Source organism: Chinchilla lanigera, unplaced genomic scaffold, assembly GCF_000276665.1.
Source record: "Chinchilla lanigera isolate Chin_1 unplaced genomic scaffold, ChiLan1.0 scaffold00020, whole genome shotgun sequence".
NCBI lineage: Eukaryota > Metazoa > Chordata > Mammalia > Rodentia > Chinchillidae > Chinchilla > Chinchilla lanigera.
The window spans coordinates 10,704,060-10,730,404 of NW_004955421.1; the positions used below are offsets into that span (position 1 = coordinate 10,704,060).

Sequence of the window (26,345 nt, forward strand, 5' to 3'; positions counted from 1 at the left end):
TCCTAAGTTGAATTACCATGAGCAACTTTTACCTAATTATCAGCTTTCTCATCTCCTAAACAGGGATGATTTCCAAGTGTCTATTTACCAGGTTTTGAAGATTAATGGAAATAGATTCATTAAGTAGGGGTCTTGTCATATAGTGGGCACAAGATGAATATAATAGTTACTACTGCAATTGAATTCTTGAATTCATGGGGTATTTCACTGTTATGATGCTTACAGTGAATCATCATTCTCCTTGCTATTAGTCAGTCAAGAACACTACTACATAAAAATAAAATCCACAGATCTGGGTAATTATATTGCACTTAATAGATAAACTGATATTTTATACACTGAGAAAATGTATAGAGTGAACATGTGTTCTTCCTATGTGAGTATATTAAAATTATTTAGGAAAATATGCAATGTGAGTTAAAGCAGGCTGAAAGGATACTATATAAAATATAAAATTGAATTAGGGCTGGTAAAGAAAAGAGATCTGGTTAACAATAGCCAACTCATACTGAGACTTCTAATGCTGACCTCATTTCTTCAGTATAGTTATCTAATTACACTCCTCTATACAACATATAAGAAAATACAAAAAATACAAAAATAAAAGTGCACAAAGCACCTCTTTTGTAGCACAGCAAATGTATTTCTTAACATCTCCGAGAATTTCTAAGGTTATGAACACTTTTAATATAAGATTTCTTTGCTATTGAGCCATGAATAGAGTACACCAGACAAAGGTTAAACCAACTCTCTGTTCAGTTTTAGAGAAGGTGAAATTCCTACTTTGAATTGTATTTTTCTAACGTTTCTTCTGTATTAAAAATTACATAAATCCTGCAAAGGTGGTAAGGTAGAAGTTCTAAGGTAGCCCCCACATTTGCTCATCTATCTGGGTCTTACTAACCGGCCTGAGGCAAATTCAGCACCACAGCCAGCGCCTGGCTGAAAGCCTACAGCAACAGATTCTGCATCACTACTGAAAGATCCATGAGACCGACACATATGGCATTCAACACTCACACTTGGTCCAGTCCTTTATGTGACAGCCACATTGGGACTTTGTTATTCTGTGTGCATACCTTAGAAATGTACACCTCTTTCTCTTATCTAAGTCTCAGAAGGCTCTTTTTTAAATGGTCACAAGCTTAACGGTTCTTCAGCGGGCAGCTCCCACAGTACCACCTCTTTGAGATTTTCCTGACACTCCTAGCTGTCTTCAAAGTCCTAGACCACTTGATCTTTATCTCATAATGGCCCCTGTCAGCAGATAATACAGTTAATTGCTCATTTATTCCAAACATTTATTGAACATCTGCAAGGTTCCCAACAACATGACCATGGAGATGTAGCGATGAACTCTGCAGACACATTTTCTTTTCATGGAGAGTTCAGTCTAGAAGGCAAGACCCATGGATAAATAATGATGAACCGAGATAAGGGAATTAGCACTAATGTATTATAAGAAATACTGTGATGGCCTGGTAGTGTTTTTGATTTAGAATATAATAAAACATATTTTCTTCAAATTTGCTTTTGAAATCAATAGATAAATTTGTATATAATTATTATGAGCAACACATTTTGAACTATAAATACATGTTGATATAGTTAAATATGAAAAAAATGAATACACCCACTCCCTTGCATAGTTATTTTTGTGTTAAGAACATTTAATATCCACTCTCCTAACATATTTTCATGAATATAATATATCATTATTAATCATAGTTGCCATGCTGTGGTTACTACAGGCTAAGGTGGTTGGAGGGACCTGGGGTTGAGGATGCTCTTTTGGAATGATGATATGTTCATTACTTTGATTGTGGTGATGATTTCACAGATATGTATGTTAAATTTTCAGTATGCTCATATTCACTTTAATTTGTACATTTAATTGTAGGCTAATTATATTTCAATAAAGCTTCTTTTTAAAAAGAAGACAATGGTAGAGCACCATTGGCTATTATTAGATCAGTTTTATCTGATACAAGTTTAAGTAGAAATCTAAAGGGTAGAGGCAGTAATAGAAATCTAAGGAGGAAAGGGAATGACAATTCAAGACAGAGTGAATAATAGGATGGAAGGCAGTAAGGAAGAGATTGACATGTATTAATAATGGAGGGAAGATTAGAATTTCCAGGAAGCTAAAGACAGATTTTCATGAGATTAGGTTAGGGAGGAAGGGGAGAACTAAATTGTGAAGGACATGTATGGGCCAGGAAAATGCATCTACATTTTATTTTATGTGTAATAGTAAGCTACTCAAAATTAAGAAGAAGAGTGATATGACAGATTTATGTTTTCAATGATCACTGAGCTATTACATGAAGACTGGAGTGAAAATGAGGATGAGTGGAGGAAAAGCAGTGATGAGAGCACCAGTCACCACTGAGAAACCTCAAGTATAGTGAATCCAAAGAGCAAAGGAAAGATAGATCTTCGGAAATAGGGAAATAGAGCTTTTTCAGCTTTGGAGAGGACCAAGAGATGCAGGCAGCGGGAGGAAGGGGAAGCAAAAGATTTAACATGTGTTATACACATGTACCAATGCTCCACTATAAATGTAATCATTACATATTACAAACATGTACTAATAAAAATAAACAATAAATTAAAATGTGTTTCTCGTCATCTAGAGAAGAACTGATTATTTCTCCCAGTATGGAATCAAAGGTGGGGACAAGAGGTCAATTGTGGTGATTTTAAATTATATTCACAAATTCTTTGACAGGCCTCTTTCTGAAAGACGGAATTTAATTCTCCTCTTTTCAGCGTATGCAGAATATAGTGACCCACTTATAACAAATGAGATGCTATAGAAATGACCCTTGTGTCCCGTGAAACAAGACACCTTGGCTTCTTCTTGCATTCTGTCTGGATCCTTTGCTCTGGGGAAAAGCCTGGGGCGATGGCATGAAGATACTCAAGAAGCCCAATGACCTCCTTACAGTAGGAGCAGAGGCCACTTACCAACGGCCAATGTGAACACACTGGCTGTGTATGTGACTCAGCCAACTGAAAGGTGAATGTTCTGGCCCAGTGAAGCCTTCAGTAACTGTAGCCCCAAGTGACATCTGACTGCAATTCCCTGAGGGGGGTCCTGAGGTGGAGATACCTACAGAAACTCCTCCTAAATTCCTTACCTAAAAAACTTACATGAGCTAAAAATTCTCATTACCATCTTATGTAGAAAGAAAATATTTTGCGAATGATCATCACATGCATCATATTCTTCTACTGCTTCCATGAATCAAATATTATCACATGTTTGAACAGTGGATTTATTATGATAATAGGAATGGTGGTTAAAAACAGAAATAAGACTGTACCTTTGCAGATCAGTAAACAAAAAGGAAGTTTAAACAAGGTTAAAAATAAGGCATGAAACCAAGCAAGTTCACAAATCATGAGTTTAAGAGCCAACTGGGTTCCCTAAGACTTTGAGAATGATTTCTGTGTTAAATCTCATGCTATTACTGTCGCAAGAACTCAGCACTCTGTCAAAATATTATGGGTTAAAGGGCCTGCAGTCATAACAAAATTGTAGACCAAGCTGTCCCCTGGTCCAGGGATTCAGTCCAGGGTTTATATCTAGCCCCTTTAAGTCACTCATGATATTCTGGAGGAGAAATAAGGAGTATGGTGGGTTACAGTTCTACTACTTAGAAAACATCTGAGCAGCATTAAATCAGATCATAAAGTCAACAATATTTTTACATGTCTCAGCCCCAAACTGATGTATGCATAACTTACTCAGTAGCTAAAAAATAACAACATTTACATATATGAAAAATAATGTAGAAAGAAAAACTGATTACATGCAAAAATATGATTCATCTGAATCATTACTGCCAGAGTACATTTAATATCTTATGTTGGCCATTACAGCATCCATTTTTAGGGCTGGAAGACACATCTTTTCTATATCAGCTTTCCGCAAAAGAAGGCATGTGTGACAATTTTAGATTTCAGAGACCAGACATTAAATAATACAGACTCATTTGAAAATAAGCTGCTCCTCCAGGGTAATTCCATTTGAGTTAAAATTAAACTAAAAAAAAATTTCTCAGGTAGTGCCACCATATCTTTAAAATTTCTCTAAAGTTTAAGTCTTAATTTTGTGGAGAAGTACCAGGGTTAGGAGATCAGAGCTTTCGAAGGACAAGGCAGATTTTAACACAATTTTTTCATATTATTTATTCTTAAGGTTTAAAAATTCATAATAATTAATACTATTGTAATAATGTTTCTTAAATTAAAAAATAAAATTTAAAAAACTGAACTTATTGTACAGGGCATTTGTAGGCTGAACAAAAATAGAAGACAATGAGATTTTTGGAAACAGTGGCCTAGAGAGATCACCAGGGCATAATCCCATTATTTCACATCAGCATAATCTGAAATCCTACATGGCAGAGTGATTTGTTGAAAGTCATGAAGCTGGAAGACGGCGAATATGTGTCTAACTCCACTTGGATTTCTTTTATAACATCAAAGAAAAAGGTAAAGGCCAAAAATCAACAGTGATTTCTGATCACTGAAAAAAACCACATTTATTTCTTTATTCACTTTTTTATGGATTTGAAGAGCAAGTTTATGTAATATAAAATCTACAATTATAATATAGTTTGATAAATGTTACATTAAAATCAAAGTTTATGTGCAAATATTATAACACTGGGGAGAAGAACATTCTCAAGGAAGATGTCCGAGTACTCTGATAAAGCAAGAAGAAGATATACCGAGTTCATTTTCACTTGACAAATCCTAGTTCACAAATCTCACTTGTATACAATCGTATTTGCCAGTCTTATCAGTATTTCATAGCTTCTCAGAAAATTCTACAGTGAATATCACATCAGGATCTGGCAAAAACTGACCCTGACAAATACCTAAGATTTATTATTTACTCTTTTGCTCAGAGAAGATGTGATTTTGGTTTGGTCTTTGAATTCTTGTAATTCCCACAACTAGGGTGGGTGTGGTAGTTTTTCCTATGGGCAAGATGTGGATAGAGCATTGCATACTGTCCCTTAGAGAAGCTAAGAATGTAGATGAAGTATAATGCTATATATGAACATATTCATCTGGTGAGTTTCAAACAAATGCGTTAAAACTTTACTCATTTCAACACAGAGGGAGGTGAACAGCTGGAGTTTGAAGGTGTGTTTAAAGACCATTTCATTACTTTAAATCTGTACTCTAAGCTAAGATATAATTAGACTGAGAAAGCAAAGGAATGAAGGAAGGAGGCAGAGAGAACATAACAGAGTAGGTCAGAGAAAGAGATAATGAATATTACTGCAGGGGGTGGAGAAAAAACAAGGTAACAATTCAAAGGGAAATAAAATGTTGGGAGTTGGGGGAGGAGGGTCTCCTTGGAGAGAAGGTAGAAACCACCATAATGTAGCTACATAAAGAAAGAAAGCAATTTAGGGAGGTAATATTTATGCAATTTAATCTGGTTTTTTCCACAGCAAGGTAGTGATTCGGTAGCTGGGGAGCAAGTTGATGAGGGTTAAACTGAATAGGCACTGGGAAATGGAGAGAGGTTGTTTTTATGTAGAAATTATTTTAAAAACTAACTGTAGAAAGAACATGGTAAAGTAAGGTGCTATTTTTTTTTTGTTTGTTTGTTTTTTTTTGGTTTTTCTCCGGTACCGGGAACTGAACTCACGACCTTGCGCTTGCCAGGCAGGCGCTTTTGCCGCTGAGCTAAATCCCCAGCCCCCGTGAGGTGCTATTGACCATGGTAAAGTAGGTACAAGGCACCTGGTGCTGGCAAAGCCATACCCGCATGATCTTCAGCCACTTATGCTACTGTGGTTGCTCCATCTCTAACATGGGGCGATGCTATTCAACCATAGTGGGGATGCTCTGAGTCCAGAATACATTATACGATATGTTTAAAGCATCTAGCCAAAAGGGAGGTGGACAGTACGAAGTGTCCTTATTATTGCTGTAACTACCATCATCAGTAATGAAAAAGTAGGCTAGGAAGTCATGTTTGATATGAATGGAAACAGTTTCCTCCCTCTGAGTGCTTGTTTGCAGAACAAGAAAGAATGAAGCACTCAGGACAGCAGTGGGGCACGAACCAGGTGCGGATGGCCGGAAAGAACAAAGGAAAGCCCTAGCTAGTTGAGGGGTGCCATGGGAGGACACAAGCGAGGCACCTATATCTAGGACCTCATAGGCAGCTTTGTGGCATGCAAAGGGCCTGCTAATTTTTATTTTATTTTGTTTAGTACCACGAATCAAACAGGTCCTTGCGCTTGCCAGGCAGGCACTGTGCTACTGAGCTACATCCCCAGCCAGGGACTGCTCACTGCTGCCAGGTGCCATCTGATGGCATTTCCAAACTTGGTCATGTGAAAATGAAGGCATGCAGTTGCCGCTGTCGCTAGGCTTCTTGTGGTCAGCGGGTTTTGTCAGTCCTGTGTGCTGTAATTAGACCTTTAACAACCCTGCTCCAGTTTCCCGGGGCTTAGATCAGTTTCCCCAGGCCCTGGCCTTAGGTTACCCAGGTCTTTGCGCTGTGTCCCTCTGTCTCCTGGTCTCATTAAGGAATATGAAAAATTAGGTGAAATAATGATTATTCCTATTATGGTGGATGCACTATTTTCCTTTATTTCTAAAATTCTATAAGGCAAATAGCAGATTGCTCAAAAAGACTGCATAAAAATATAGAAAAAAGTAATGTTTATATACATGGATGTGTGTTTCTGTACATATATGTAAGCGCATGCATGGCGCTAAAGAAAACAAGATGCAGTTGTAGAATGAGATTTTAAGGTTTTTGAGGTATTAAAACGCGAGCCAAGTACAAGCTAAGTACCTGCTGTCCACGAGAGCTCACGCCCAACCCTGAGAACAATATAAGTCGGCAAGACGCCAACATCAAACCCCACTTTTCCTGCTTCCCTTTCAGTATAAACACCTTCCCAGCAGTGAAGAAAGTTGTGACCTCCTCCTCTTTTGGTCCACATTACAATGGAACGAGGTACAACGCTCTGGCCTCCCTTCCTGGTTTAACTCCTGTTAGGAAGGCTGGGAAGCACGCCTTACTATGGCACTCTCTCTTCCTAGCTCACTCTGCTCTGTTTCCCTTACTTTCATTTATGATCCTCTGAAGGTAATGTAGATGGAATTATTTTGCTTGTGTTGCAACTGAGTAGTAAGAATAAAAATTATTCATTTATTATGATGATTTACATTTATATTATTTTACATTTATGCATTATATATTAGATAATATATAATACATTTAATGTATTAATGATCATATAATTAAAATAAATGAAATCACAAAGTAAATTTTACAAAATAATAGAGTGCAATTATTAAATTTCAATATGCATATCATATAATAAATTGTATTATGCACTAAAATACATGCAATTATATTTATTTATTATAATGTCAGACCATTTATTTATTACTGTTATATGGTATACAATAATATGTAAAATACATTATGTAAAATAATTTTTTTTTAGCAATAAATGATTCCAACAGACATTATGAAGGTCTGATTGTAGGCCCATCACTATGCTAAATACATTTACTTTCTTAGAGAATTATGCAACTTCTGAAGGTCATCTACCTAATAACTATACTTATAGGTACATTATGAACCCAGATTCTTCTCAGCTCAGGAATATAATCTTCTCCATCAGAGGTCATACCAAGGCAACCCTTTCTAACATGATTGCTCGGTAGGTCAGTTGCGGGAACACTATATTCCTCTGGAAAACTCATTTTAATTTGGCAGAACATATGAGTTTGAAGCAAATTGTTTCCACTAACAAGATCATAAGCTCCTTAAATCCACACACTAATCCCAAATATTTTGGTATGCCTAACGTCTATCACTACACAGACTGTAGTGTATTGCACGTTTTATATGTTCTTTGGCTTATTAGTCTGATTTTCAACCTGTATATATGATAATTAACTTTATAAGGTCGTATAAGATAAATAAATGAATCTGAAGTTGGAAAAATGAAAGAGGGGTAGAGGGAGGAGAAAAACAAGGTAATTGAAATGTGTTATGTACAAGTGCTAATGCCCTACAGTGGATGTAATCATTATATACTGCAAATATGTAGTATGAAAGGTCAAAAAAGAGTTTAAAATACCATAAAAATAAATGCTTAGTATATTGTTACCAAATAAATCTTTCAGAATAATCAAAAGATCTAAGTTTATGAAAATAGTTTCTTCTCACTTTACTTGTCAAAGAATACAGGGCATTAACAGCCAAATATCCTAAGACCAAGATCCGAAAGAAGTTGACAAAGGTAATCAAAGCCACCTGACTAAGACAGCCTTAATGATATCCTTAGTGGTAAAATTCACATCCATTTATGGAATCAGGGTTTAGGCATGTTATAATGCAACCAGAAAGCAAGAATCAAGTCCAAGTAAGGAAAAAGTATTATTGTTTTGATAAAAGTGCCTCAAACCTTGCCAGTATTTCATCCTCGCTCAGCGAGGAGTAGCAAGCCTTGTGAACTTGGGAAAATGAACTCAGCTTTTTGCTCTTCAGTTTTCTCATCTTCTCAAAAACAGTAGGGCTGGATGAGAGCACAACTCCAGTGATGTGTGAATCCCTGAGAGCTGAGCACACCTTGGGGTTGTTATGGCAGTGCTGGAAAGCTCTTCAAATTGCCTTTGACAGAGTAGTTATGTAAGGGTTTCTTCTACATCTCAAGGTCACCCTGAGTTGTCTGACATTTGTTTCCAGCCAAGAATACATTTCCCATTGTGTTCACATGGATGCCATCTACATGGAAGCAATACAGTTGCAACAAGGGACTTTGTGCTGGTTTTTGTTCCATTTTACACTAAGTAGCTCAAGTAACATGCATATGGTTACACTCGTATCTTTTAATGCATGTGGCATCATGCTTTGTTAATATACTTTTTCTTCATGAAACTGTTTTCCCTTTGTGTATTTGATATATTTTAAAATTACTGGTCTGGAACATAACCTCTTAGGTTCAGGAAAGTTTAATCATACTAAGTTTGGAATTTTTTGGTTTGGGTACCAGAAGGTTGCACAGACATGTATGAAGGGAAAGTTGTCTTGCTTCTGAACATGCCAAGCTAGGGCAAAACCAAACATAAGTTGAGTTAGTGCTTGTTCTCCCTTCTCACAGTTGCCCCCACAAACTTCCTTTCCTTCCAGATGTGTTCCCTTTCCTGCTCACGGGACGAACCCAGTATAACATCTCAGGAGAAATAACTTCAGAGATGTTACTCTGATGGTAAGTTTGCAATTTCTTCCTTTTCTCTTATTAAAGATGCTGTTCTGGGCAGGGGAAAACAAACATTCTGGGCTTGATCCTCAGTACCACACATGTGAACACACACACACACACACACACACACACACACACACACACAGCTGCCCTTTAGGAGAGGCATAGAAACGAAGGAACCACAAAACATGCGACAAGGAAGCCCACTAACAAAGTGGTGGGAGAGAGACTGGCACAGGAGCCTAATAAACTTGTATTCTGACTATGCCATTAATCATCTGTGTGACTTTGTACAAAGCAGCACAGCTGTCAATAAAATAAGGGAGCTGGGATAGGCCCATAATTGTGCAATCCTGTTAATCATGTGACCCTTACAGCTTGACAGAATAGTCTCTCTCAGGAGAAAATACTTTAATACTTCTGTTGGTCTTTTCCTCAGAATTATTTTTTACAAAATAAATACAACACACCACACAATTCCACTTTTAAACTGTACAGTTAAACAATATTATATTCATTACATTGTGTAACCACTGCCACTGTCTAATTCCAGAATATTTTCACTAGATTGAAAAGAATCTATATACCCAGTAAGAGCCATTTCCTATCGTATCCCAGCCCTGCTCTGGGCAGATACTAATCTACTTTGCATTTCTTTGAATTGGCCTATGGATTCAAAATAAATGGAATAACATAATATATGGCCTTGTGTCTGGATCCATTCACTTAGCTTAATAATTTTTAGATTTATTTATGTCATATGTCTCAGTATTTCATTCATTTTAATTGCTGGATAATATTCCACCATACCAGTCTACAAAGTTTTGTTCATTAATTTATCAACTGATAGACGTTTGGATTGTTTCCAATTTTTGGCTGTTAAAAGTAATACTGCTAGTAACAATTGTGTATACATGAGTTCTAGTTTGGTCACTGCAATTTACCAGTTCTCAGGGAAAAGTTTAAAAAAAATACCTCTGTCTTCCTTCACTGTTTCACTGTGTTTGGCTGGATAGGAGACAGATATTTTTCCTTTATGATCTTACTGAGGCTGTGAAGACAGATATATTTATCTTATATTTTGAGTCAATGCCCTACCAAGTTTACATATATGTCCCTCTCCCTTGCAATCTGTGTCCTAATCAACTTCTCAATGATGGTAAGGGATAGCAGCCTGAATTGTATTTCTAGAAAGCTCAGAATATGAGGGAATTATTTTGCAGCTATGGCTTTACATTAAAGACCCAAGGCCAGCTTCTTTATCTTGTAAGTCAGTGTTGTCACTAGAAGTACAATGAAAATCTCACATGTAGCTTTAATTCTAGTATTCACTTTAGGAAAAGGAAAGAAGCAATTTATGTTATGTAACCTATTACACCCATTTTAACATCCAGTCATATAAAAATTACTAATGAAGTGTATTATATTCAACATCTTAGGAGAGGGCTGTGGACACAGCAAAGAAAGTGAATGAAAGTGGAGTACACTTGGGGTGAGGTGCCCACAAGCCAAGGATTATCATGAATTACTGCTACAGCTGGAAAGTATAAAGTGGCAAAGCAGAATTCTATCTAGGGGCAGAGAGAAAGTGCAGCTTTGTGGAAACCTTGATTTCAGACTTTTTGCCTCAAGAACTGTGAGCCAATAAATTGCTGCTGTTTTAAGCCATGCACTGTGTGATCATTTATTAGGGCAGCCCTGATACCAATCAGATTTGGGGAACTCAGTGTGTGCTAGACACATTTCAAGTGCTCAGTAGCCATATGTGCTTAGTTTTTACCCAGTTTAAAAATCTTAACAGGGTCCTTCTTTGTGATGTCTTCCAAACTGCTTTATAAATAAGAACTTTGAAAAGGAGTCTTAACTCATATCTGAAGAGATAAACCAGCTCCCTTAGAATCAATTGTTTCTAAAACACAATAACTGTACCTTCCTTCAGGGAAAGTATTCTTGATTACTCTGAAAAGACACAGAGCGATCCAGCAATCCATGAGGGGTTTTGCAAAATATGAAAAATTTTTCTTTTATTGCTCTAAGTACAGAATTCACACCTAATAACATGCATATTATTTACTAAAAGCGCAATTGTACTCTAGTTGTAGAGCCAGGGGACATTTTCTTCTATTTTCTGTCATCCAAGTATTCTGGAACTTTACTGTTTTCCTTTAAAATTAAGGAATAATGTCTTTTCTACATTTATTTCATTATAAAATTTATAAAGGGAATAGGTTAATATCATACCTATCAGTGGTACACAGGAACTAACATACCTATATCATCCACTATTTAATAAGGTACTCTGAAAACCAGGCTCACTGGGGTAAAAAGGTAATATATGGGTAGAAAAAATAAACCCCTGGGTTATGAATCAGAAAGTATAAGTTCCAGTTTTGCCACTGATGTATGCTATATATCACTGAGCAGATTACATACCCGTCAGATATCATGTAAAATTGGGATAACAATAATCTTTACCTTGCTTGTCTTTCAAGTGCATATAGTGTGGTTCTCAACCATTCCTTAGTATCAGAATGCCCTGGATGGCTTGCTAATGACCGGACTTGGTCTAGTTATAAATATCCTTTTATAGATCTTGGTTGACTTCCAGGAATCTTCATTTCTTATAGTACCAAGGTGTACCTACTGAAGCTTCTGGCCCCACTGCCTACTGTTTGAGAACCACTGGCTTATAGTATTTTATGAAATGGTAAGTGCCATGGGGACAGGTACTGCATTTCAATACATATCATAGCACAGCAGTTAAAAGCTAAGGCTGGGGCTGGGGATTTAGCTCAGCGGCAAAAGCGCCTGCCTGGCATGCGCAAGGTAGTGAGTTCGGTTCCCGGTACCGGAGAAAAGCCAAAAAAAAAAAAAAAAGCTAAGGCTTTGGAGCTAGACAGACCCAAGTGTAAATGATGCCTTAGACTTGCTCTGGTTCTATTTTCTTAGGCAGGACGTGCCACCCCTCATCTATGAAATGAGGATGTTGCTTCACCGAGAGGGCTGTTGTGGGGTTAAATGACATAATACTCTGAAGAATGTAGTGCTCTGCTTGGCACATTTATGCCTAGTAGATCTGTACTGTTTTTGAACTTGTCTCTAACCCCTGATAGCCTTTTTAAACAGCAGCTCAGAAAATACTTTTTAAATTGGCAAGTGCTAAGCAAATTAAAGGCAATATTAGGGTAGTGTGAAACCATGTCTTCATCTAACACAGTTCTCCAAACAGGCAAAATATCTGATTAAAAGTACCAAGGGGAGTTTGGAAGTGGAGCAGAATGGAGGGATATGGTACAGAATGGAGAGTCTGCTTCAGCATCTTACATCACAGCAACCTAGGGGCTTCTAAGTGCTCCTGTCTGTGTTTCAAAGACAAAACTCACTTAAAAATCTTTTATCACTTTGAAATTTTCATTATGTCGATAGAACTCCTATCCTTTTCAACTCCATCACAGAAACCTTCCTTCAGGCCTCCAGACAGGTGTCTCTACATAACACAGGTTCTCTATGCATTGTTGCCAGGAGGCAGACTCTATATATTCTGTCTCCTGCATGAAAAGGTACACTGCCACTAGTTTGCTGCTGCTACTGCTGTTGCTAAAATGATGATGGTGCTTAGAGTAGATGACAATCCGTCCAGGTACTAAGACAGACACCTTTCTGAGTGTTCTACACACACACACACACACACACATATCTATGCACACACACTTAATGCATTTAGATAATTATCCTCATAGGTACTTAGAATTATATCCTCATTGTATAGAGGAAGTCACACTGCAGGAAGGCAGGGAAAGAGCAATAGATATCTTAAAAAATATTATACAACCTTTAACCACAGAAGAAGGACCAGAAACTAGTATTCTAAGACAATGACCTAGGCAGCGGTGGCATCAGCATCATTGTCATCATCACCATCATCAACAACAGCAACAATAGACAACAACAACAGTGCTATGATGGGAAATATGTTAAATTCAAAAGAAAGCTACATTCTTAGATATCAACACTGGCAAGTCTTCCAAATGATGGGTATTTGCTACATGTCAGACAATGTACCAAGTGCAAAAAACATAACAATGACCTCAATTCTAACAAATACCCAAAGGAAGTAAATACAGTTATTTTCCTATTTTACTCATGAAAGTCAAAGCAACCCATGATAGAGTGGGATGGCATACCTAGATTGCATAGCTCAGAACCAGCACATGTAGCTATGTAATTGTAGCTCTTAACTTTTAGCTTTGCTAGTGTTTCAGCATGATGCAAAATGCCATGGACTGCTCCTGTATTCTTGTTATCCTCAAGCTTTGAGGCAGCATCATCGATCCCACATTTCAACAAGAATTGTCAATGAGCTGATATTAAGAATGTAAACATTCTCCAATATCTTTTTTCTCCCCTCTTCCTAATTTGTTCCATTGATCAATGTTCTATCATTTTATTCTCTACTTGTCCTAGACTCTATCAGTAATCCTTTCTGCTATTTTTAGTTAAGACATCCAGCTTGGTTGAGCATAACTAATGAAGCCATTAATGACTTTCCTTTAGGAGAGGTTTAAATTGAATATTTCTAATAACTTTCTGTTTATATTCCAGCTACTGTATGTCCATGCCTGCAGGGACATGAAATTACTGCTAGTTTCTCTATGTACTTCAAAATCTTTAATATTAATTAATATTTTCCCACTGTGAAACTGTTTAAATACATAAATTAACATTGAGAAGTACTTTTACATTTGCTATTTATTATTTTCTGGGCATACTTGCTTCATTTCTTTCTAGAATTTTTATGACTCTAGCTATTGTTTTTCAATCTAGTTATTAGCTCTTCTCTTGGCTAGATCTACCACTCTGGCTTCATTTCATGCCCATAATTATGAAAGAGAATAGAAGTAAGAGGAAATTCTTGCTTTGACTTGAGTCATTGTGGCTGTAAAAAGAGAAACAAAGCTCGCTGTAGGACTATGCTTTGCCTTAACTCAATGAACACAGACATTCCCTCAACTCTCTTTTGATCTTACTTAAATATGTCACTTCTGTAAGAATACTAGGTGTAATATCTAAATTATTTGAATGTTGTCTGTTTTTCTGTTTATTCTGTCATATGAAAGTCTCAGAAGGGCTGGGGATTTAGCTCTGCGGCAAAAGCGCCTGCCTGGCAAGCGCAAGGTCGTGAGTTCAGTTCCTGGTACCGGAGAAAAACCAAAAAACCAAAAAAAAAAAAAAAAAAAAAAGAAAGTCTCAGAAACATACGGGAGTCTTGGAAACTGAAATATCATACCAGGCTGTGCTGTGTGGTCAAGACTTAAAGCTAACTTCTGGGAGCCTCTCATCCTGGTGGGGATACAAGGGCATGATGAAAAATATATCCTGGAGAGGAGGCATGGGCATTACGAAGAAGAGAGGAATTTGCCAGTCCTGAGCTTTGCTGCAATATTTTGCGTAAGTGAAAAAATTATGCATATCAAGTTGTATCACCAATAACAAAAACTCTGGGAACTCCTACTGTGTACTTGTCCTCTTAGAATCTAGAAAAGTCTAACCTACAGATAGCCTACTTTTTCTTTAGTGATAAAGGCTTTCTAATCCTAAAGTACCTTTGAGGAGTACTGAGCTTTCTCTCCCTGGGCTTTGACAGCAGGTATTGGCCTTTCCTTTGCATTTCTCACCAACATAGATTAGAACAGCATCCTCATGATTGACTATTCAACCCAGGGCTCCTCGTTGCTCCCCTTTTTGAAAACATTCACCGATCTGAGAGGATATCTCCCATGAATTATACAGGACCTTTTTTTCTCTACTGCTTACCCTCAGATGCAGCTGTAACAACAGTATAGATTTTGGGAGCAAATCAACGGAATGTTTGCATTTGGAGCAGAGGCACTTTCTCAAAAAGAGTTAATTGCTGAAGTTGGTAAACTGAACCACAGAGATGGAAAAAATTTAGCCTCCCTGAAACCAAGTTCAACTGAGAACGTAGCAGGGATACATTTTTACATTTGTTCACAGAGGGTTTTTAAACATCTTCACACCTCTTGCTGCACATGAACATATGGGCCAGCCATTTTATTTCTTCTTTCAAATTCTGTCAATGTGAACAGAATCAGTAACACATGGGAAAGCATATGACCTATGTGAAATCTCATATTAGTAGGATACGATTCCAGACTGAGTTCTAATCCTATCAGCGTATATATCTACCTCTCAAACCATGTATACACATAATATTGTACATTTTTAGAGCCAAAAGGGACCTTAGAGGCCTCTGTTCTATCCACTCATTGTACAGAGGTGTAAATTGAATCCTAGAGAGGCAGAATGACTTGCCCAACATCTGGTAAAATAATAAACTACTAAATAGTAAAAAGAAAAAACTATCTGGCTTCAGGACCTAGGTAATACTTAGATATCACTATACTTTGCTGATGTATATGCAGTGCAGTCACTTTTGCACAGATGCAGATGCAGTCCCTTTTCCATAATCCATGTCAAAGACGTGTTTCTTGTCCAGTTTCTTCCTGATTGCTAACATGACCAATACCAGGTGTCTCTCTGCTATATATTGATGTGTTATGTTCTTGGTTTGGATTCTCCCAAAAGCAGAGCCCAGGAGAAGAACTTTGCAGCAGTTAGGTTATCTGGGAAGTAATCCCAGACAGCAGTACTAAAAAGAACAACAACAACAACAACAACAAATTAAAAGCTATGGTGGAACTTGGATTCAATCCTGTTAAGGATCTTTAAGGAACTACAAAAAATGTGCTTAATTACCGATTCCCCTAATGACAGGAGATCCAGTCAATTATCTACTGATTCTCCTACTTCATTGGCTGAGGACTTCCCTCAAGGAGAGGGCTTATGTCTCATAGCTTCCCATGCTGGTGACTTCAGAGAAAGACTGTGTACTGTTCTTTTGCTATTTTATAAAAGGCTGTCTGTCTGTCAATGTTTTCCTTTTATTTTTAAAATTAAAAAAATAACTTGAATTGTATTTATTAATATTATGGCAACTTTGAAAAGAAGATTACGCATAAAAACCTCAAAACACTGGGGAACCTGTCATACAGAATTAGAGTGGGATTCTGGGTGGTATCTTACTAACATGTGGCATCCAGTTTTTCACAGTTAGTACATTTTCTATTGTATGGTATACAGCTCAGCGGCACAGCGTCTTCCTGGCAGGCACGAGGTCCTGAGTTTGACTCCTGGTACCAAAAAAAACAAAAAACAAAAAAACAAACAAAAAAAAAACATGGATTTGCTAACTTTTTTGCTGTCTTTTGGTAGTAGGATATTGTGATGCTGGCTTAAAATATATAATGAGGATAAGAATTAAGACAACTTTTTTAGTAATTAACTTCATAGATTGTTGGCATCACTAGTCTTTTTTTTTTTTTTTTATAAAATATCATCCTAGAGTGAATCTAATAATTGGTAAAGGACAGTAACATTTGCACTACACCAGAAATTATGAATCAATATTCTCAAATAATTATTACACCTTCTAAGAGGTATTCCTGAAGGATTAGCCTATTTATATATGTGGATCCTCTATCCTCTTTGGGGAAAACAATCAGGAAAAGGCATATTTGATATTGCTAATTATGGTAAATTTAATAGGCCTAAATACTCTCCTTGCCACACTCACAAAGGAAGTATCGAAAATTATGGATGATGTACACAAGGAAAAGAATGAGCAGTTAGAGAATCTGTTCAAAATTCAGTGTGTCAATTACTATGTAAATTAATGAAATCAAGACAAATAGCAAGAAAACAAAAACATTAATTAACGCTTGACTTACCTATACTGAAGGAGGCATATGGTATGAGAATATTAATGCCATGAAGAGCAGGTCACAAAAAAGCCTTGCAAAAGCAATCAATATACTGACTCCTTACAAGTAGCTAAGTGAATGAAAAGGGATAGAGGTACACATTCTTATGTGAGAAATCTAAGTTGGTCAAGCCATGACTGAAGAGATTAATGGTGTCCTTGAGCTTTAATCCTTTGCTTTCCTGATACTGACCTAAGCATACTAGGTTAAATAAGCACATTGTTGAAGCCAAACGCCAAGACGTTGATTCACTCTTACAGTTTAAATCAGAAGGATTATGAGAAGGTAGAGGATTTCAGGTGAGTCCTGGGGGGATTGTGGTGTCAGATGCCATAGAAATGCAACAGATGTTTACAGCTTAGGACATACTGCTGGGGGGACATCTGGGTTCTGAACAGACGAGAGTGATAAATTATATCTCTAAAAAGATGCTAATATGTTCACAATGACAGAAGAGTGCAAATATTGTGTATTCAACTGAAGCAAGGAGTTTAGAATTTGTAGGTAGTAGTATTAAAAGATTTATAGTAAGTGATGGTGTGCATTTAGAAGAACATATGAATAATAAAACCAAGATTTCAGCAACACATTTGCAGCAATGACCATGTCAAATTGACAGGATGGCTTAAAGAATGAATACTATGATGGATGAGAGTACAGTAAACTTGAATTTGAGTTATTTCTCTGATACCTAAATGTTATATGACTTTGAGCAAGTTTCTTAACCCCTTGATATTTTAGTGTAAATGTTAGTAATGCTTAGAGCAAAGCTGAGTAGTGAGTACTACCTCTGAGGCATAGGACAGTAAAATTAAATTGTTTTCCAAGTACATACCATAGTACCTAACATGGAGCAACAGATTCATATTTTTGCTTGTACTATCATTACTGTGTTTGATTTTAAAGTAGTTGCAAATAGTCTTCCATAAGAAGCTGTAACTAGCTCTAGAACTAATATAATAGAGTTCTGATAGGAGCTGTATCTACCTTGCTCAGCATTATATTCCCAGGTCCTGTCACATGTTGCTTCACTGCAAGATACTCAGCAATATTTAAATGAATGCATGAAGTAAAGTAACGGGGATACAAAGGTCATTTTTGTGTTTCATTGTAAAAAGATAAACACATTGAGGTGTTCCTTGGACTTGACACTGAATAACAAAATAGATCAATTAGAATCAATTTATAAAGACTTTGAAAAATGCATACTATTCAAACCTGTAAAGCAATTCCCAGTGCAAAGTGGACTCATAATATATTAACACTTGAATTATGCATGTCAACTGCTAGGCTCACATCACCCAGAGAAATGAAAAAGCAATAAAATGAAAATGTTAAAGCACTTTTTAATGTTACCCATGAGTATATGTTAAAAATCTCCTGTCTTTTTGCTTTCTAGGTCCTGCTATACTATAGATGCACTGAAATAGAAAAGAGAGACAGTATAAAAAGATGAAGCAATATCAACAGACACTGAAAGAGCAAGCCAGATAAACTACCATCTGCAGACATCAATGTAGGCAATACTCCAGACTGTATCATTCATTTTATTGCCCAGTATCTCTCTGCAATTGAGCACTGGGATGAGCAAAAATAACAACTTTCAAACTAAATGATGGCTCAAATGACTCTAAAAGGACCAGACAGACAGGTGAAGCATCAACGTCTACCTCTGGATACAACACCATGAAAAGAGCCCCTGAAAGACCATCCGGAAGGTGTATTCAACAATGTCAACAAATGCTAGTCATAGTAACCTGCACTCTTCTGATTTTATTGTTGCCATCTAAAGTGAAGGCCCTCTTTTGAATTAGTGTGAAATGCAGTGGTATTTTTTAAATCAAAAGTTTTGAAATGACACTCTACCTGCAAGGCACAACATGAATGATTGCAGTACCAGCAGTTCCCATGGTAACCTCATCTTCAGTTTCCGAGGTCACAAGAGTTTCAAGTCCAATAACAAGCGAATAGAATTGTTGCTTCTTTAAAGTTTTGTACCACCTTTAATCTGTAGAAAAGAAGAGACATTAAAATGAGATTTGGGAATACTTCTTGTAGTCTCTGCAAATTTATCTTCACTTGGATATAAATAAAATTCACTTACAGAAAATTATTACTGAAGGAGAAGAAAGGAACTTGTTAAATTATAAATATGAAGCAAATAATACTCGGGCAGGGATTGGAGCTCTTGTACCCCTGTGGCTATTGAGTGACGAAAAGAACTGCTTCTGAGTAGGCAGGAACCAACATGAAGGCAGGGGAATTCAGTGCTTTTTACAAAGTTTTTACTTGTTCCTTAGTCCCCAGTCCTTGTTATTTTTAATAACCCAATTTATAATAAAATGAAAACACCAAATAGAGAAAAACTGCCACAAAACAAAATAAACAGGTAGGTTTAGCTTTGGTGAACCTTAAGGTAAAATGTCCAATTTTTAGAATGAAAATACATGGGAAAATTGTGACTACTGCCTCTTTTCAAACTTATTTTTTTCCCATGCTGCACATTTCATTCTTTAAGTACATTGTGGTGTGGAATAGGACTTGAGCATGTCTTCCTAATTTCATGTGCTGGTAGCTTGGTCCTCAGTGTGGTGAAGTCGGAGGTGGTAAAATCTTTAAGAGGTGGAGTCTACTGGAAGTTGATTATGTCACTGAAAGAGCTGCCCTTTGAAGGAACTAAGGTAGCTCCCAAAGGACGCAAGAGTTCTTACAAAAGGAGGGTCCAGCTCTAAACTGTCCTCTGCCTCCTGTCTGATGATGTGAACTCTTCCCTTCATATGCACGCCTTCCACTCACCATGAGGCCCTGTCCAGAGCCTATGCAATGCTGTTGAGACTCTCAGCCTCCCAAACTGTAGGATAAACAGACCTCTTTTTCTTTATAAGTAGCCTGCCTCTGGTATTCTGCTACAACAAAGAAAAATGGGAGAACACAAAATGCACTAGAGGTATGCAGCTCCCGTGCTTACTGAAATTCTACCAACTGAGTGCAACTGTGTATTAGGTTCATGTAGAGAGATCCACAGTATAATTAAGAAGCCTTATGCTGCCTTTAGTCAGTTATTTTAACACAGAAGAATTCTGTGGTAAAGAGGTAATTTGTTCCATTTACCAAAAGCTAGAAAGCATATAACCAACGGAGTGAGGCAGGTGGGCAGAGGCTGGCATTCTGGAGTACACAAGCATGTCCTCACTGAAAGAAGACACATGTTCTTCAACTCAAGGAGTGGAAGGAAGGACAGGCCATATGTCACAGTTGCAGGATATACATATATATTTTCAAAGAGAAGATGAAAATAGTATGGAAATTTGAAAATCTCCCAAGTTTTAAATATTAGAAATCGAAATATTTTTCAAATACTGAAGATCTGAAACAAAGCCAAATTGCCTTCTGGTGCTTAAGGTTGCATTCATTGTGTGTCCTCTCACTCACCCACCCTTGTCCCAGCAAGCCTGCAGCTAGCTATGCACGGACACACATACAGAGCACCCACATGAATAAGAAGCTGTCTCTAGCCTCTAAAATCTTATGCTCCACCGTGGACAGTTCCAATAATGTCACATAATGGCTATATAATATGCCATTACCGCAGAAGGAAGAAACTGTCTGGCTTGAGAGTCTTCATCAAAGGGATGAGCCCATAGCGGAGTTTGAAAGATGAGCCTATTCATGAGCTCATCAGATAGGCAAACAAACTAGGGACAACGAGACTGGTGTCTCTTTCACAGCTCTGGCAGTAAGTAGCTGTCCTAGGCATGACACCCTACTCTGCCAGCCCTAAGAAGGGTATTTCAAGCAAAATATCCTGGAGAAATAAATGAAATCACCTTGAAAACTACACAGCATCATCTATTTCCAGATTTTATCATGGCAGTTTCAATACTTATTAGTTATCACATAAAAATAATTCATATTAGTTTTTAGATAGACAAAAATTGTATATACTTCTGATGTGCAATATGATTTTTAAATATATATATGTACAATGAGGGAGACCCAGGCTTTGTAAATTGATTATAACCTGGGTTTCTCACCTCAGTCTCACTTAGGAGAAAAATACTGTGAGCAAATACAAGCTTTCATGAGAACACACACCAACACAAGCCAGTTAATCAAGAGCTGTTAAAGTTCATGTATACCACATGGTCACTGAAAAGCCTTTATGTTTACCAGGAAGCCAATAGAAAGCAAAGAGGCATCATTTGAGAACTTCCTTTCTTTTGTGGCCTAAATAGCTCCGCTTCTGATAAAGCTACACTTAATATGTTGTGACGACAAAAGGGACCCTTAACCTATGATCTGCTGAAGTAGCTGAAAGCAGGGAGCGTCTCTAATTGGGTATGTTCTGATAGTCTTTTGACATGCATGGTGATTAGGTTATTTTAGATAAACAGGATGTGCTGATCAATGAAAACTATTAATGTCTTAAGCAAATGATCAGGGTATTAATAATTAATTTTGCGAGGGAAATGTCATCTCGGATCTCAGGATTGATTTACCATGTTAAGCAGTTTCTCAAAGCAATTAAAATTCGCTCAGGAAATGTATCCAATTACACAATAAAGATTTAATTCATGATATGATACTATTTACGGGGCAGGTTCTGCGAAGAGATGTAGATTTTTAAGGATGGAGAAATACAAGGGCTCCAAGGACGTTTATTTACATTCAGGTACGTAAGGTTCACCCTCACTAATGAGAAATAATGGGGTCATCGACAGTAATTTGTCTAGTGGGTAGGAGTAACAGAAACACCGGATTTTCTGAAGGAAGCTGAAGATTCATGAATCTCCTGTGGAACTGTGGTATAAGATACAAACTTTCATATTTTCAGTTTTTCTGCCAGACTCAGAAAAAAAAAGTACTGGATAAGCCAAGAGTTATGGTGGTAATAGATCTCCCCTGCAGCTGGGAGCCCTCTCCGGTTTATTGGAAGGTGGCTGTAGCAAAGGTAGTATACTCAGCACTAACTCTGAGATCTTGTCCAAGACAGAGACTCATAAATCCTGGGGAGGAAGCCACAGAATGCAACAGAACTTGGTTGCTTTCTCTGACTTGGTTGCTTTTGTCAGAGAGGAAGGAGATGAATAACTCAGAATTATACATGTTTTTTATATTCCTACACAGAGCAAAACTTCCCACATCCCTGCATACAATGCAGATCCTAATAGTAATACTAAAGACCTCAGCATAGAGGACTAAAACCAAAAGCATGATTTAGGCTTTTTCTTAAGAGTTATGCTCTCTAGCCTGGCAAGCGCAAGGTCGTGAGTTCGGTTCCCGGTACCGGAGACAAAAAAAAAAAAAAAAAAAAAGAGTTATGCTCTCTAGCTGGGTATGCTAGCACACGCCTGCAATCCCAGGACTCAGGGAGGATGATGCAGGAGGATCACAAATTCAAGCCCAGACTAAGCAAGATCCTGTCTCAAAATTAAAAAAAAAAAAAAAATTAAATAGGGCTGGGGATATAGCTCAGTGTAAAGGCTCTGGGTTCAACCCCTTGTACTAAAAACAAGACAAGACAAAACAAAACACACAACACTCCCCCCAACAAACAAATAAACAAAAATCCAAACTCATTTCCAGGAATCTACATGAAGGGCCTGGTCAGATATGTAATTTTTTTGGTACTTTGCTTACAAATTCTGCTGCTATCCACATACAAATTCAGCTCAACAGAAAGGGTGTTTATCACACGGCAGGGACAGTGCTAGGTATTGTGTGTGCAGGGGTAAGAGAAGCACAGGCCTTGTCCTCAGTGAGCTCATAGTTTACTTGTAAAAGGGGAAAATATACCAGTAATTAAAATTCAGTGTAAGGTGTGTAACAAGTCTATTAAGCAGAGGGCGCTAAGTAAACAAAGGAACAGCACGCAACTGAGCGGGGAGATGGGGTGAGACAGGGTCTCCAAGAAAGCACTCCCAAGGAGCTGACTGAATTGAGTCGCAAAGGACGAAGAGGAGGGAGATTCCAAGAGGGCCACAAGGAAAACAAGCAGGCAACACGCTGTGAGTTTACAGCATTCAAGTTATAGCAACACAAGAGTCGGCCGGTTCAGACTTACGCTCTGATCGCGGACCTAGCACATTGCAGTGGTGCGGTTCATCTGTAAAAAACTGCACGAATCTATCCCTCCCACACTTACTGTGTGTACTACTGAAGGTGTGCAGCAGGCTCTGAGCACGGACGCCGGCACAAAGCTGGCATCCAGTAACTTCCCTTGTTAAAGGGAGCACAGCACGGCCTGTGCTTAGGAGTTAGGGAATAGTGGGAAAAACAGCAGACAAAAATCAGAACCCTTGTTTCCAATCGGCTTTGACTGAGTATGAGAGATTTCAGACCTGATTCTGAAGGCCAAGAGAAAAGTGGGAATGACTTTCAGTAGGGGAAAAAAAAGAAACTGAAGAAATTTGATTTCTCTGTATAGATGTCTGCTTCATATGCAACCCCAGAGAGAGAATATTTTTTCTCTTTGCTGTTCATCTCTGGCCAACAAATTAACTATGTCTTTAATTGCTAAGAAGACTTGCAATATTTTCAAAGCCTTATTGTAGCAGCACTAAGTGCGAAAACACTGGATTTAGAATTAAGCACAATGCATTATTTCTTCTCGGTTATGGCACAAATCATCTGACTTTGGGAAAACCATTGAACCTGTGAACATGGATGCTTGCTTGGAGGCTGGGGATCATGCCATAGCTCTCATTTTCCTGAGTGTGTGCTGACGGTCCACTGACACGTTTCCTATTTTTTCTTTTTTTGTCTTTTTTGAGACAAGGTCTCACTATGCAGTTCAGGCTGGCCTTGAGCTCACTTTGTAGCCCAGGCTGGTCTCGAACTCCTGCCTCAGCCTCCTAAGTGCTGGGATTACAGGCGTGCGCCACCATGCCTGGCTTGACATGTTTTCTAAATGAATGGTTATTATTATAGTTTAGACTCAGACTCATATTCAGCGCCATTCAGTGCCCAGCCAAACACAGCTTTAACTTGAAGAGGCCCGAGATCTTTATTTTCTTCTTGTTATCTAAGTGACACATGCGCAGCCACAGTGGTCAGTCAATAAATAGTTGCTATTAACTGAAAGGATAAATGTATCTCATGTCTTTTGTGGAATTACTCTGTGCTTTTACATTCACCTCTCACTTAAACCTTTGTAGCAATCCTAGGGGTGAGGCACCCATATCCTCTACAAAATTAGAGCTTTGGAAATCAGAATATGAGAATGTATGGAACTCGTCCAAGGTCAAGCATCTAGAAATCAATGCAGCCTATATTCAAAACCCATGTCTTCATACTTCAAGTGCTCAACTTTTTGCTAAAAGCAATGAACTGTTTTCTAAAGATAGTAAGTCTTTTAAAGTATAACATAATATTCTGATGATGACTATTTTCTGTCTACCTCTGCCTTTCATGTTGTCCTTCTGCGGAAGCAAAACTGGATGTCAGTAAGCAAATGTACAGAATCTATGTGATATTCAAAGGGAAAGAAAAGCACAAGTTTTGGCACTGCAACTTTATCAGAGGTTACATTTCGCTACTGTTAACTCAGAATTCTTCTTGTAATAGCACGCCCACTAATAAGTTCCTCTCCCCCAAGTGTAAGAACAACATGAACATTTGTTTTCTTGCTAATTATTATTTAGAGCACTGCCGTTCTTAAAGCAGAAATTTTAAAAAGGATCATCCACAGTTCCCAGTTGTATAGTTGAGCATTTTCTAACTCTACAATTAGCTAATGAGGGGTGCAGTCAATCACAATGGTAGAGAAGCAGTGAACAGAACTGAGAGTGAGAGAGAAAACAGGCTTCCTCAGACAGCAACGTGCCAATCATTTAAAAGGAAAATGGCAAACAGTCAAATCTTAATGTTCAATCAATCAACAGATATTTATTGAGTACACATTATTCAAAGAGTAATATGAAGAATACAGGAGTTATGGGTCCAGGTCTCTGACCACAAGGACACTGTAAACTCAGCTGAGTGGGAAATATTACTGACTATACAAATTAGCTTACAAGTCAAATGAGTTATTCAGATAATGTATACTGTACTTCCGTGAAAAGCTGGTCTATAGCTTCTTAGATACTGAAAATTAATATCACAGTAGTCAATTAAATGGGTTTACTAGGTTTTCCTCCTTGTACTCCCTTTGCACTCTGTCTAAAAACAAAAGAAGCACTTCTGTTCCTGTATGTGATACCTTTCCTATTTTAATGGGGACGGCAATCAGTAGCGGGCTACTTAAAAAATGAGTGTTGCTCGATTTCTCTCATTGCATTGCATATGCCAAGCATGTGAAGAATGCAAAAGAAGAAAGCATATACAGGGCTTAGGTAATATATTTGGGGAGCCATACCTACTAACCAAGAGGTAGAAATGTATAAGACGAAATTCCTTTCATATATTCTACTCACCTACCAATGACTGATTTATTCTATTTCTACCAAGACTACATTGGAAAGATACCTGTTGAATCATGGAGGACCAGCTATGGTGGATAATCCTCCCAACCCGTTTTTAAGTGCTTACTAGTCAAAAAAGTATCTGTCGCTTGTGATGACTGTAACTAGAAATGTAATGATTATAGTAGATAGAAAATTTGTACAATAAAAGCGAGCCAGCCAACCCATATTTCATTATTTCAGTTTTTCAAGGATCTCTTTTACAGTCAGAAAGCCACATGAGTTGTAAAGACTTATTTTGAAAAGATGTATTAACGTTTTTTTCAAGAATATTCCTAACACTTTCTTAATATATGTTAACTTCATAAAACTTTAATCTAAATTTGTAATGTTGGACTTTACTACTGAGAAGTCCATTTTTAGAAAATAAAGTAATCCCAACAATCAATGTGTGGTATTTTGAAAGATCACTGGAATAAAATTTGGAATATCTGTCATCTAGGCTCAGTACTGCTATTTAGTTCCTGGCCAAGTTTCTTCATGATTAAAAAAAGGTAGAGCTAGGCCAGATCATTTCCTGGGTTTCCTGAAACTCTGAGTAACAGGAGAGAAGAGTTGTACACTCAAAAGATGTTTCATTAGTTAAATGAAGAATAACCACCAGAATAACCACCATACCTTTGTCATCAACTCAACTATTTGGAGCTTCTAATAATTTCTTAGATTATATCAATTTTCTACCCTTTCATGTTGTCTGAAACACACTGTCTTTACATTCTATGTGCAAAGCTGCTATAGGAAATTTAATCTCAAGACACAAATATGTATCTACTATC

The 26,345-nt window shown here is 37.5% G+C and overlaps 1 protein-coding gene across 6 annotated transcripts in view; it reads right to left on the reverse strand.

The window, feature by feature from the left end:
• Cntn4 (contactin 4) overlaps positions 1 to 26,345 on the reverse strand; it is a 661,264-nt gene that overhangs the window by 436,589 nt on the left and 198,330 nt on the right. For all 6 annotated transcript variants that reach the window (XM_005383752.2, XM_005383753.2, XM_013513798.1 and 3 more), the window contains one exon: positions 18,974 to 19,115. In XM_005383752.2, the coding sequence (XP_005383809.1) occupies positions 18,974 to 19,028 (55 nt within the window). In that variant the 5' untranslated portion in view covers positions 19,029 to 19,115. The remainder of the gene's footprint in view (positions 1 to 18,973; positions 19,116 to 26,345) is intronic.